The sequence below is a fragment of the Hyperoodon ampullatus genome (assembly GCF_949752795.1).
Source record: "Hyperoodon ampullatus genome assembly, chromosome: 11".
NCBI classification, from domain to species: domain Eukaryota; kingdom Metazoa; phylum Chordata; class Mammalia; order Artiodactyla; family Ziphiidae; genus Hyperoodon; species Hyperoodon ampullatus.
Window position 1 is genome coordinate 90,456,045 of NC_136924.1, and position 15,094 is coordinate 90,471,138.

Genomic DNA, 15,094 nt, shown 5'->3' on the forward strand with positions numbered 1-15,094 from the left:
AGAAATACATGCATATTATTGATATATTTATTGGTTTAATGCAACAATAGAATGTTTCCAGTGTCTGAAATATAATGTTTGTGATCATTAAACACTGTAATTTTTTTCTGTGGATTCTAATATTTATAATGTTTTGTAATATTGTAATTGTTTCTAATATTTTTCATTAGAAAATAAATGTTTAAAAAAGTATAAGCAGCAAAACAAATCCATAAAGAAAAATATGGATGAAATTTGTCACTTTTGAGATGACATTGAACACAATTTAATTTTCTACAATAATTTTGACAGTTGAAGTTAATGGTAATCTTAGACATGAACATATAATAAGATGGTTTTAAGTTTGTTGACTTTTCAATTTTAAGAAAGATATACTTGTGATGAAAGAGAAAGAAGATACATTTAACTTTCATATGTGGAAGAAAACAGAACATTATTGTAGCTATATAGATTTTTTCCCCCATATAAGCATGCTAATCTTGTGTGTGTGTGTGTGTGTGTGTGTAATCTCCAGTTTCTCTTTCCAGTATGTTTTAAAAACTTTAACTGTTCTATGAACAACTGTATATTGGGATTTAGAATTATTACTTTTTAATTCAGATATATTAATTTAGAAACCCTATCTTTAGGTTGATTTGTCTTATTATTTTAGTGTATTTATCTACATTATCAGAACTTCTGATGTAAAGTCTGTTGAGTTTGTGTACTGTGGCTAGGTTATATATTTTTTACATTTCAGGATCCTTTTAGTCGAGAGAGAACATTAATTTTGTTGGTAGTTCTTTTATTTAGCTCTTTTGTGGGGCCTTGTTAGACTCTGAATAATTTAAAAGCAATGGCATCCTTTCTGTGATAAAAATCTAGTCATTAGGCCAAATCTTGTAGCATTATTCACATGATACTCATGCATGTAAAGGTGTGGAATTAATATGTATGCCTGAAGGATGTATATTAAAGAAGGTGTTTTTTTAATTATTGAGGAAAATAACCCTCTAAAGATTTTAATGTGCATGAATTCACAGATTTGCTTAAAGTCTTCTCTCTTCTGTTTTTAAGTGAATGATCCATGAGAGTCAAACCTGAACAATAATGTGTAAAGAATAATATAAAAACATTTATAACTTCATTTAAATTTAGGAATAATTAGTTCTCTATTTTTTTTGTACATTAGTATATTTGCTATCTTTATAGAATTATAGGAGAAATTAAGGGTTTAAAGTACCATTTTTCTGTTATTTTACATTTTCATATATTTCTTATGCAAATGACTGAAATAAAAGTTTCAGCACCATTTATTAAAACATCTATGCACTTCACTGTATTTCACATTTTTCACCTTAATCCTCAAGATTTTCCATGGTCTCATGAAGGAAATAGTCTTATAAAAATCTTGAAGCAGATAAATGACCATGTGGGTTTTCCCTTGACACCCCTTTTCCATCCTGCTTCCCTCCTTCCTGCTTTACCCCATCCTCCAGCCCCAGTGTTCGACTTCTTTTTTCAGCGCCCAAATGACGTTAGCTGAAAAATGTATCTTTCATAACTTTGCTATCTTTCCAGTTACAATTTGAACTCTTTCTCACTGCCTGGTGAGATCTCAGCCATGGAGAGTGAAATCTGAATAAAGGAGACATTCATGGTGGTTATGACATTGAAGGTTAAGTTTAGGCTGCTGGAGAGCTTGAAACAAAGGAGTGATTGAAGCCCTCATCACCTTCATCTTACTTGGGTAGTAAGTAAATTATTTTGGAAGTAAAGTCTCATTATGAAGATAATGAAATCTTGTCCAGACTAAATACATTCACAGTGACTGACTTCAGCTGGAATGCATCTTAGCACCATTCAGTTTTTGTACAAATTAGAAAAGATCCACCATAGTTTTGTGTGTATATTAGAATATATGCTAGTGACTTTTTTTTTTAAAACATTTTGTTTTGTAGGAGCCCCTTAACACTGTAGGGAATTTTAGAATTTGAATTCAAATATTTGTCAAATAAGTTTGTATAATATAAAAAAATTTTTTATGTGGAATAGTCCATGGTCTTCTAAAGGGTCTTCAAATAGGAATAAACGTTTCCTCATCTTGGGACTTCCCTGGTGGCCCGTGGTTAAGACTGTGTCCTTCCACTCCAGGGGGCACGGGGTTGGATCCCTGGGGAGGGAACTGAGATCCCACACACGCAGCATGGTGGGGGAGTTTCCTCATCTTGCCTCCAAAGCCCCCCCCCCACCTTTCCTATATCTGTTACCTAGAGTTATTTCCATTTTCTCTCTTTCCCAGGCAGTTGGAATATTTGAAGTATGATTTTTGTGAGCTATCACTGTACTACAGAATAGAAGGCCTGAGAATATGGTATAATTTAGCCCAGTGGCTACCGATTATATATTGTGTTATATTTATGGTTTTCAAAGGCATTTATGTGATTAACCTAAAAGATTCCAAACTAAAAGATTCCAGACTAATGGATTAAGTGGTAAAATGATCGGGAAAACTAGTGGTGGTAGAATCTGATAGATAATAGAAATAGATGGGCAGTAACAAAAGTAGAAACGCCAAAATTTCCCAAGAATCTATAGGCTGTTTTTACCACCACTGTGCTGTTCATGAACTACTACATATGGGGAACTTTGATTATATATACTGTAAAGAACAATGTATTGTTTATTAGAAGTATATGTTAACTATTTATTCATTAAATAAACATAAAGTAAAGTTGGGTTCTGAACTGTCCCTGTTCTTGCAAGATTTAACAGCCAGATCTTTCTGGCTAACACTGATTTTGTTAGGCTAATGCGGACATTCATTGGATTTTGGATATTAGGTGTAATGTAACAAATGCTTGCTGTCCATAGAGGTGGGTTTTGTTCTGTGATCCTGAGAGAGTGGATATAAATTTGCTGGGAAGCTTTTAAGATGAGGTAGCTGATCTAAACCTGCTGGGTTTTTCTCTTTTCCAAAGGAGCATGGGAGTGTGTAGAATTTTGCAAGGAGTTGATTTGAGAACTTGGCTTAATTTTAAAGGCAAAAGACACTAATTAATTTTTATTTTTTTCCTGAAAGAACTTTTAAAAGCTTCTAGCTGTGATCACCTTAGCTTCCTATTTCCCCCTTACTCTTACTAAGTTTCTGTTATTGCTGTCAGCTATAGCAATCACTGGGAAGGATAATACTGGGGTAAAATTTCCTTTAAAAGGAAAATTATGGAAGAGGGATGTGTACAATATGCATGTGTACAAAATGCATATTGAATACAATAAAGTACATACTGAAAGGTATTTTGTATGTGAGGGTGAGATTTGTTAGTTGTTGCGGTGATAGATCTTGTTTGATTCATGTCAGTATTCTCCAGTGATCCTTTTGTGATATACATATACGAGATAGTTAAGTGAGATTAAGGATTTGGCTAAACCATTAGCAGGCACATTGGCTTAATTCAACGCAATCTAGTTTCTTGATCAAACAGTTCTGGACATATTCAGCTTTATTTAATAGAAAATAATTTTGTTTCATTTAGTGAAAGTTATCTGTCAATAAAGAAATATTAAAAAAGTGTCTGTATTACTAAATAATAATAATTACTGTAATTAATAAGACAGACAAGGTTGCTATCCTTACTGAGTCCACAATGTCAGAAACCTAGATTAGAAGAAGCATAAAAAACTTAAAAGAAGCATCAGATTCTAGGTAAATGGTCAAAAATGTGGAAAATAAAGAATAACCTTTCTGGCTTCTTCCTCCCTCCCATCCTTCTTCTCTTTCCTTTTCCTTCCCTCTTTTTCATTTCTAAGAGACTGAAGATACTCACATTTTGTATTATATTTTTCAACACATCCTGATTTTGTGGCTTTATAAAATAACTCCATTTCCAAATTATGTATGATTTTACAGTCATCCCTCAGAAGAACATTTGTTATTTGTAAACAGCTGTGGGAAAAATTATGGTATACCAGAACTCCCTTTGAAAGATTTTCAACTGTTAAGGTCAACTTAAGATCAGAACAGACAAGTATGGTTTGTATTAGCTTTATAGACACTACTCAGTATTTTTTTTCTTGGAAATGTTTAGGAATGAAGAAGGCATTATTCATAAAATGAAGTCATACTAAAGACCTCAGGCTGGTTGTAAAGTGGTAAACTTTAGAGATGGGGAAATATGTGTTATCGTGAATTTGGAATGTGTGTAACTTTAAGACCGTCATCTGAAGCAACACTGCCTTTGTATTTGACTTGCAAGAAAGAAAGATGGGGACTCCTCCTCCTCTAATGGAGCCCAGTACTTCCTAACACACCTCTCAAATTACACACCGCGGAAATGATCCCCACAATGTGTTTGGCTCATGTGTTTCTCGTTAGCGACTATGAATGAAAGATTCATAACTATCTATTTCAAAAAACGTCTTTATTTGCATTACAAAGAGCTTGCTTGGAACAGGATCAAGAATTGTTTTTAAATTGTAAGTCAGCATGTATGGGTTGGGCCATGCTTGACACTGGACCTTAAAAAAAATAATTTCTGTGCACAAAGAAGGTTCTGAATAAATATTTATCAGACCATCAATTACTACGTTGACTGTAGAAGGATAAGAGTACCTGAGTTTTCCCACATTCTTAGTGATTTGGATCAAATATTTTTGTAGCTATTATAGAAGGCCCTGCTAACCTTTCCCTTATCTTTCCTACCGGGTGGTATATGACAGGATCACAGAAAGGAGTAGGAAGTCATACAAACTTGCCAGACAGATAATTAGAGTCCCCGTGGCAAACTTGTGACCTGATTTTCCAAGCCCTGTCTACCTCACTGGAGAGTTATAGCTGTATACTCTTAGCTTAAAGAACTCTTGGCTTGTATACAAGTTGGGGGGTTGGAAAGAAGGAGGGAAGGGTAGATATATAAATCCATTTCTGCGGTTTTGCCAAATCTGTAATACAGAAGCACTTTTGTTCTAAAAGGAAACTTAATTCATTATTTCCTCATTTTGGCTATTCCTCCTTATATGTTAACAAATCACTACCAAACAAATCACTACCAGAGGAGCTTATTTATTTTTTTTAATTGATGGCATACTAAAAGTTAGTTATTTTTGAACTCTTCTCCTTAAAGGAAAAGGTAAAGTGTGAATGTATTGGTTAGACATGGTGGAATCATTTCCGTGCTTTTCTTTTGTCGTAAATTAGTTTGTGCATTTCTGGTAGCAGTTCCTCAACTATCCAAATAAAATGAGGCTGTTTTTCTCTCACTAGGAAAATATTTATGAATACATGAAGTTTGTTATGTGATATTAAAGTCACATAAGACTTCCAGCCTTCATTCTACATTTCCTAAGTTGTTACTGCAAAAATGAGAATTTTAGATATCAATATGAGTCAGTTTTGTTTGGTTATACACTGACTTCTAATTGCCCTCTTGCCTCTATTTATGCTCACTAGATATGGATAGGAACTTCTTTTACTCACAGCATGTATATAGTTCACATCATATGCTGTGTTGAAGTATCTTGTATGGAGATTATTTGCTGGAATGATAAAACTGATGCAGACATATGTCAGCTATACTTATTTAAATCACACTATTGTTTGACAAATACTTGTGCCTAAATACTTATTTGCTTCTACCATATCATGTCTCTCTTCCCACTCCTAACATTTTCTTACCTCTCTCTAGCATTTCTTCAAGGGGCTCATAAACCCAGTTCTAAAATATTTCATGCATCTCCCATTAACAGGTAATTGGTCCCATGCCTATCTTTAATCCCAAAGTGCATTGAGGTATCTCATTCATTTTCTTTCTTCCTCTGAGGATGATTGAAGTTCTTTAACCTCATGACTGCCTTCTAATTTTCAACTTAGACCAAATGGTAGTCAGAGAATCATTAATAATCAAAATTAATAACATTGGAATGTAATTTTAATAATTTAGGCCTCTCTAGCTTATAAAGTGTATTATGGAGTCAGTTTAAACTGTTGTTCTTCTCTCATATGTATGTGTCTGAGTCAGAGTGTTTATATAGTAAGCTCTTGGAGTGCATGTGTCTCTTGGTGTGGTATTATGCATAGCTAGAAACTATTCTCTTCATGGCCTCTTGCTGCTGCCTTTCTGTCTTGTTCCCAGCTAAGATTCTTGACAAGAAGCTTATACCCATTGTTTCCTCTTCCTCACTTTTCCTACATTAGTCAGCCCACTTTAGTCTGGTGCCTAAGCTCATGTCTCTAGGTTATTTGTAACCTTCTAAAGGCCAAACCAAAAGGAAAACATTTAGTTTTTATCATACTTGGTCTTGCTGTAGCTGTTAGAGGTCATGGATTGTGTTTTGTTCACTACTGAATTTTTTATCACCTAGAGTTTCTAGTACTCTGTAGGTTGTCTATTTGCTGAATGAATATATGTTTGCAATGATCAGTGTTCTGTCTTGGTTTTTCCCAAAGAATGTTCTCTTCCTTTGGCTCCCACGGTGCCTTTCTTTCCTGCTTTCCTTTGTTACCCATCTGCACTTAGATATTAATTCAGAAGTTCAGCTCCTTGGAGTTTAATAGTATCTAAAAGTTGTTCCAAAGTGGTAATCTTCTCAAGTAAGTTCTAGCATCATCTGTTGGTAGCAGGGAGAGCCAGCACTGTTTTGGGGGGCAGGGGGTGTTTCTCAGTTCATGGTTTTGTTCATAATCTAGGTACTCACAAGTTGAGAAGTTTCTGAATTTTCTGGGATTCTTTTCTCAGCCTTCATCTAATTTCATGTTTCATTATCTTCCAAGGTGACTTCAGTCACTCACATTGTTTCAACTAGAACATTGACTCTCAATTCTTTATCTCCTCTGATTGCTGTTCTCCTGAGCTCTGGCCGTTTAGTTCTGGCTGTACCTGAATGTTGCACAGGCACCTTGGCCTTCACATAGCCCCAAATACATTGTTGCCTTTTTCCTAACCCAGCTGCCTTCTATTCTTTTCCTGTTTCTCTAAATGGAGCCACTGTTACCCAAATGATAACATCAGGGGTCTGTGAATCTTTCTGGGCTCTTTACTCTGCCTTAACCATCACTCTGTGCCACCTTTAAGTGATCAGTCACCAAATCCTGTTGATTCCTATTACAAAATGGGTGACAGGGCACTCCCTTCTTCCCTATCCCGACAGCTAATCATATTTTTATGTTGTTTAAAACTCCTCATTGTTTCCCCATATGTTCGTTACATAGTCCAGGTCCCCCTCATATAGCACACGACGAAGGCTCTGTGACACAGCTCCTGCTTTCCTTCCAGGCCTCCCTCTTTGATTGCTGAGCCCCACCAATGCGCTAACAATTGCAGTTCCTGGAATACCCTCAGCTTCACTCTTCCATGACTTTGCACACACTGTTTCCTCTGCCTGGGTTCCCTCTCTGTCATCCTCATCAGCTTGTCTGTATCATTTTAGATCTGGCCTAAAGATCACTTTCCCAGAAAAAAGTCCTTTCTTTGTACCAGGGTAGTATCCTATACTTACTTTAAAGTAGTAATTATGTTGTGTTTTATGGTTTATTTACTTGTTTTTCTCTCCAGCCAGTCTGAACACTTACAGGTGGAGGATGTGTCAGAATAATCTTTGTCTTTTTTGTGCCTTAGCACAATGCTGGATGCACAGTATGTACTCAGTTTTTGTTTTAATACATATTCAATGAATAAATGCATAAAATGCTTTTTGGTGTTAGTGAGATTCTCTTCTACATGTAAACAAAGTGTGATGGAAAAACTGAGCAGTATTCATTTATTCACTATTTGACCATTTAACCTGCTTTCTTTCCCAGGGCGTTCTGGAGGTGAAATTGTGAGGAAGACAGTTTGTTTACAGTATCATTCTATTTCCCTTTCTCTTGTCCTTAGTCCATTTATTGCACTATAGATGCCTCAAGGTTGTCCTCCAGCTGCCCAAGACATGTCGCTGTGACCATTTTTCTACCCTTCTGAAATTTACTGTTCAAGTTATGTCTGGCTGGAGAGCCTGTAATTTATAGATAAAATGCTGGTATTAGACCAGTACAGAAAATTTTAATATTGAACCTTTTGCTTCTTTCTTATGCACCCTTCATAATCTCCCTTTCAACGAAAAGAAGACCTATAGTATTTGCCAGTGAGAGATCAGTACCCAACCAAAACAGCTATCTGGAGGTGACTTATTTTGTATCTTAGTTACTTAAGAAATATCAGTTAGTTAAGAAAAAGTAGCCTGTGAGTAATCAAAGTAGATGATAAAGAATATTAAAATATTAGATATATGAGAAATTTAGAGATTGTGTAGTACAGCTATCTCATTTTATTGATGAAGAAAGTGAAACCATGACATGTCAAATGATTTGTCCTAAGTCACACAACTAATTTATTGCAGAATTAGTCCTGAAATCTAAGCACCTTAAGCCTTCATATGACTGTACCGTCATAAGCCTGATGCTCTCTTGAATTTGGTCAGGAAGGTGAAAATTCATTTATTCAAAATATTTATCAGCTGTCTTTTTTTTTAAAACTAGATATAGTGCCAGGCACTGGGGATACAGATGGTAATAAGGTGGCCCTCCATGGCTGGAACTAAATCATGGAGTGAGGAGGCATTAAAAGTTATTAAAATGATGTAAATTGTAAGCCAATGTACTTAAGTCACTGGTATAATACTTGGCCTATATTTAAAATCTTTATCAAACTTTTAGAAAAAACTTTCTTAGCTTTTTTTTCCAATCCCAGAGCAAAAAGGAAGAAAGAAATTAAAATGTGATGATGAGGTTCTAGAAAGGTATATAAACAATAATGTGAAGCTGATAAGCTGGGAAGAAAGAGAAATATATACACACACACACACACACACGCACACACATTATATAATATATACTTATATATATATTATATCAGGCAAAAGAGCCCAACTCATTGCAGACTAAGAAGTGTTTATGGGTCTGAGCAGAGCGTCAGTGGCTGAGTGTCCCTTGGGCTGCGGAAGAATGATGTCCTCACATGGGGGAATGAGAGTTTTCTCCCCACAAAGAGTACCTATTTTGACAATCACCCATGGACAGTAGTGCCCTTGTGGAAGTCTGGTAGTCCAGCAGAGAAGTTCCAGCATACCATTTTGAGGAAAAAAAAAGTCTGAGTTGCACGCATTGAAGAGGGTAACAGGAACAGTTTTACTTTACGTGCATCACCCCTCCCCGAAGGTGGCACAGTTCAGTGCCAGCAGGGACCTTCTTGGCCCATGATTTCTTCCACAGGGGAAAGTGAGAGTGTGTGAGTGCCCAGTGCCCACAATGCTCTGTGTGCCTCATCCACACACAACTCCATACTCCACCCTGTGGCCAGTTACCTGTGTGTGCCCCTGAAGCAACGAGAGGGGACCTTTGTAGAAGTCAGTGAGCCCAGGGCTGGAAAGCCAGCCTGACTGTGTAGAATTGGGAGAGACCGTACAAGCTTGAGCATTCAATACTGCCCTAGGGAAAGCAAAGGGGAGGCTGTCAGCACTTGACTTGGGTTTGCAGGATCCATAGAAGGCATGCAGTCTTAAGAATTCCCTCCTTTATCAAAGATAAGAGAGGCATGGACATATATACACTACCAAACGTAAGGTAGATAGATAGCGGGAAGCAGCCGCAGAGCACAGGGAGATCAGCTCGGTGCTTTGTGACCGCCTGGAGGGGTGGGATAGGGAGGGTGGGAGGGAGGGAGATGCATGAGGGAAGGGATGTGGGAACAGATGTATATGTATGACTGATTCACTTTGTTATAAAGCAGAAACTAAAAAAAAAAAAAAAAAAAAAAAGAATTCCCTCATAAAAGGGAACAAGAAGTGTGAAACAGTCAAGTACATAGAAAAGATTTGAGGGAGTCCCCTGGTGGTCCAGTGGTAAAGAATCCGCCTTCCGGTGCAGGGGATGCTGGTTCAATCCCTGGTCATGGAATTAAAATCCCACATGTCACGGGGCAACTAAGCTCGTGTGCCACAACTCCTGAGCTCATGTGCCTCAACTAGAGAGACTGCACGTCACAAACAACAGAGCCCATGTGCTCTGGAGCCAACGCACCTTGGAACCCACATGCCACAACTAGTGAAAAGAAAACCTGCACTCCACAACTAGAGAGAAGCCTGCACGCCACAACAAAAGATCCCACATGCTTCAGTGAAGATCCTGCATGCCACAACTAAGACCTGATGCAGCCATAAAATAAATAAATAAATAAATAAATTTAAAAAATAAGTTAAAAAAAATAGTGTTTTACAAAAAAAAAGATTTGAGAAAGTCTCAGCATTCCTAACAGGGCTCCAGGAGATTTTCTCTCCTGAAACCAGTCAGTAAGACTGAAGGAGGTGACTGCTTCTTCAGATATAAAGACAGCAATGCAAGACTCCAAGGAACAGGAAAAAAATCAAGGAAAAAATGATACCACCATAGGAACACAATAATTTTCCAGTAACTGACCCACTCTTCTCCTGCCAAATGGAGATCTGCAATTTTTTCCCAGTAAAAGAATTCAAAATAGTTATTTTAAGGAAGTTCAGGGACCTACAAGAAAACACAGAAAAGCAATTCAGTGAAATTTTAAAAAATTGATACATGAACAAAAGGAGAAGTTTAACAGAGAGATAGAGATCTTAAAAAAAGAACCAAATAGAAATTCTGGAGCTGAAGAATATGATGAATGAAATGAAAAAAAAATTGCATTAGAGGGCATCAGTGTCAGACTGGATCAAGCAAAAGAAAGAATCTGTAAAGTAGAAGACAGATTATTTCAAATTATCCCTTCGGAGGAGTACAAAAAAAAAAGAAAACAGAATGAAAAATAGTGAATAAAGCCTATGTGAACTATGGAATACCATTAGGAGAAACAACCTACTTATTATTGAAGTCCCAGAAGGAGAAGAGAGGGGGAAAGGGGCAGAAAGCTTATTTAAAGAAATAATGGTTGAGAATTTACCAAATATGGGGAGAAAATTGGGCATCTAAATTCATGAAGCTCATAATTTCCCCCAGATTTCAACTCCAAATGATTTACTCCAGTACACATAATAAAACTGTTTAAAATCAAAGACAAAGAGAATTTCAAAAGCAGCGAGAGAAAAACCTTCCTTAGATAGGAGGGAACCCCCATAAAGCTATATCAGTGGGTTTTTCAGCAGAAACCTTGAAGACCAGGAGAGAGTGAGATGATATATTCAAAGGGCTGAAAGGAAAAAACTGCCAGCCAAGAGTATTTTATGTAGTAAAGTTGTCCTTCAGAAACAGAGATAAAGACTTTCCCAGACAAACGAAAGCTGAGGGAATTCACCCTTTATACCTGCCTGATGGGAAAGGCTGAAAGTTCTTCAAGCTGAAAATGAAAGGACCCTAATTAGTAAACATATGAAACATATGGCAATATAAACACAATGGTAAAGATAACTATATAGTCATATTCAGATACTTTAATACTGTATTATAGTAGTGTGTTAAACAGTTAACTCTAGTATAAAGGTTAAAGGACAAAAGTATTAAAAATAACTATAGCTGCAATAATTTGTTAATGGATACACACTACAAAAAAGAGGTAAATTGTGCATCAAAAACAAAATGTGTAACCACATTGGAAAAGTCATATATGTGGAAAAGCTGCATAACTGAAATGGATTGAAGGGTGATCTGTTATATATCATTTATGATTTGAGAAGCTGTTATTTGTTTATTTATGTGTATACATACACAGTTTTGAAGAGTAGTAACTTTGAAAAAGCTTTCTTGTCCAATGCAAAGTTAGGGTCTGGTTTATTGTAGAGACTCTATAACGGTATTGACTGAATATTGAAGAAAAATCTTATGCTTGAAATTATTTTCCCAAAACATTATAAACGTGTTATGTTCACAGTTGAGTTTGCAGAAATTTATTTAATCCTCCATAGCGCTGAGTTATAGTGGCTAAAGTTTTCTATTTTTGTAATTGGAACAAGAGTCATAAAATCCATCTGGGAACCTGAGAAACATATCCTACCCTTGTTGCTAAAACCTTTTGAATAATATTCTCTCTAGCCTTTCTCATGTGCTTAAACAATCTATTTTTCTCCCCTAGAGAGGGATTTTCATCTCTCTTTTTCCTTTGCAGATTCAGGGGTAGAAGAACTTCTCTTGCCAAAAGAAGATACTGTTTTCTATATGGTAAAGTGATTAAGTTGGTTTATCTCATTTTAGCTCTCCTGATCTTAAATTGTGTTCATGCAACTTAAGTTTGTGTTGTATGAATATTTTTTGTAGCATCCTAACTATTTCCCAAAGTCTCTCTGTGCTGATAAATTGATTCCTTCTTCAGATCATCTAAAGTGACTTGGCTGAAATTTAAAAAGAGTTAGAGACTGGTGGTAAAATGTTCTGAAATTAAAGCAAGAAGGTAAAAAGCATTAAGGACAAAAGCTTGCTCAGCCAGATTTCATGGGATAGTTTTGCTCTTGCTGGTGACAAAGTACTATTGTGGGTTTCTGGGACTCGGACTTGCACTTTGGTTCATGTCCAAAAGTCGAGCTCCTTTGTTTTGACAGGGAGTTGATCTGAATCCACATCTCTCCAGAGAGCAAAGCTTGTCCACCCAGAGTGCTAGCCCTGTACTTGTTCCAACCCTCACTTGGCCTTTGGGCAAAGCTTACTCTTATGTTCAGTGGCTTATTGCCTGGAATTCAAAAGGAAAGTTATGATTGGATGACCCTTAAGTTTTGTGTTACCTTGTCAGTTGAAGGACTTGTATATGACAGGCATGTTTTCTCTAATTCATTTCCAAAAGTTTAGAGGAAAAAGAAAGGACAAAATAGTGATGGAATTTGGGATCACTTCCTTATGAAATCTCATTTAAGGTCATGATTAAATTATACAAGATATGTTTCTTTCCCTCTTTGTATTTTGAAATTAGCTCTCAATACTGGTACAAATAATTCTTACAGTGAGTTAGCTTCAGAAATAATTCAATGCCATGGAGAACTTCTAGAGCATTAGAAGAACACATCTTTGACCCCTTCTCCTTTGCCTGCCATATCCAATTGGTTGCCAACTCCTGCTACTTTCACATTAAAGTTAATCCTTGCCTCTGCCCTGTCTGCCCTACATTCACTATTTTAGGGCTACTTAAATGTTTTCTTAAGCTATTACCTCCTAAACGGTCTCTACATTTGCTTCCATCCTATTTCAATTCATTCTAATCGCTACTTCCAGTTCAGTTTCGCTAAAGCCAAGCTCAGATTATGTCAGGCCAGTCCTTAAAGAACTGCCAACAGAAGATTCAGCCTAGGCCCTCCATAACCTGGTTACTTCCTTTCATTTTTACTTTAGCCTTACTTCTCTCTTTCCTTATAAATGACTGGTTAGCCAAAGTGAAGTACTATGCACTTGCCCCTGCATTCTTCAGTCTCTCCCATTTCTCTACCCTTAGTATCTCTCTCCCTCTTTACTTGGAATGTCTTTTGCCCTTATCTTCATATGCAAATCTATTCTATCTTTTGGCAAATTTATTCTGTGCCATTCTGGAATAATCTTTACCTTCCCAGATAAACACTCCCCCTACTGCCTCTGCAACCCTCCAAGTTGTTTTCTCAGGATCTCTTTGGCACTTACTTCTATTGTGTACTCTAATTTATATACATATCACTTACCTGCCACCGGGTATACCTTCTCCCTATCTGACTCCATAGACTCCATATCTGATTTTTACTTCTGGCTGGACCACAAGGCCTAGAGTGGTGATTTTTATGTGTGATAAAAGCTTACTATATATGTTTGTTAAATGGTGAAATAAATGAATCTCTGTCTTGTATATTCCATCGTGAGTTTTATATCAACAGCACCTCAACTCCCAAATCTGAAAAGGAAAATTATAATACTGGCCACAGTTTTTACTGAGCCTACATTGAAATACTCTGAAAAAGTTTAATCATGGAGACCATCAGAATGTACTCTGTCATTTAGGATAAAACCTCTGGCAAACACGCCTCTTTTTCAAGTTCTCAGTTTTCAAATGTGGGCTATGATTATTCCCTTTAAACATCTCACAGATTTAATAAGTGAGCCATTGTGTTAAAGTTTTATAACTTACTCCATGAAGAAACTGAACTCTTGAAGTAAAAGGCCTACAGAGGTGAGAGTATTTCGATTTGACACTTTCTTTTCTATCCGTTCCTGTCATTGGAGAACAGTTTTCAAGGTTTGTGTAAAATGCCAACCTATGAGTAAGACAACAAGATCTTTCAGATACTTTTACTAACCAAACCCTCCTGAAAAGGGCCTCAAAAGCAACCCTTCAGCACGTTGTTTTTAGCAAGCTCTGTGATAATTGTATTTTTAATAGTATGAATAATGCTATACATTCTTTTTGTTTTTTTTTTCTAATTTATTTTGCACAGTTTTCTTTGGTAAAATGAATTGGGTTCACTATTGCTTGTTAGAGTAGTATTTACTAAGTGATTCTCAATCCAGGTTTTTATAATGAATAAAGTCCAATTAAGAATATGAAAATTATAAATAATTATGACAGTGGAACTATTTTGGGTATTATTCAGCCGCTGAAAGTAAAACAAGTGTAATTGCAAAAAACATTTGAAAAATAAAGAAACATGGCTTTGGTCAGAATGCTCAGGAAATTTTTGTACTGTGTTCAATTTATCTTGCTCTGTACTCAGATTCTTGTGGATGCTAGCATTAGACAAAGGACTGAAAATATGGTTACTATTTAGGGATGTTCATTGTTTGAGAAGAAATTAAACCGAATCTTTAACATTCTCATGACATGTGTGGAATGATTTTATAGAGACTATTTTAAATTATAAATGCATCTCATGTGTTAATGTCTTAAAAGTATTTTGCTTTCCAGATATGATACTTAAGATATTTCTGTGGAAATGTTTTATTCTAATTTTTGTGTTCAGTGGTGTCTTATACTATATTTGTTTAAATGTTTGAAAGTTGATTGATAACCACAATGCTGGTTTGCTTGTTTTAGTTAAAATTTTGAAGAATTCTCTTAAATATTTCCATGGAAGTATATTTTTCATTTATTTCTTCCTTATATGTATATACCAAGTGTGACATTTATTTTAATGAGTCTGTCAATAAAATATACAGAAGTAGAATTGCTATTTT

General features: G+C 36.0%; 1 protein-coding gene across 1 annotated transcript in view; it reads left to right on the forward strand.

Annotated features, from left to right (window-relative positions):
- EPS8 (EGFR pathway substrate 8, signaling adaptor) overlaps positions 1-15,094 on the forward strand; it is a 188,123-nt gene that overhangs the window by 8,370 nt on the left and 164,659 nt on the right. Inside the window, exon 2 of the mRNA XM_079714738.1 lies at positions 12,081-12,133. Within this exon, the coding sequence (XP_079570864.1) occupies positions 12,131-12,133 (3 nt within the window). The 5' untranslated portion in view covers positions 12,081-12,130. The remainder of the gene's footprint in view (positions 1-12,080; positions 12,134-15,094) is intronic.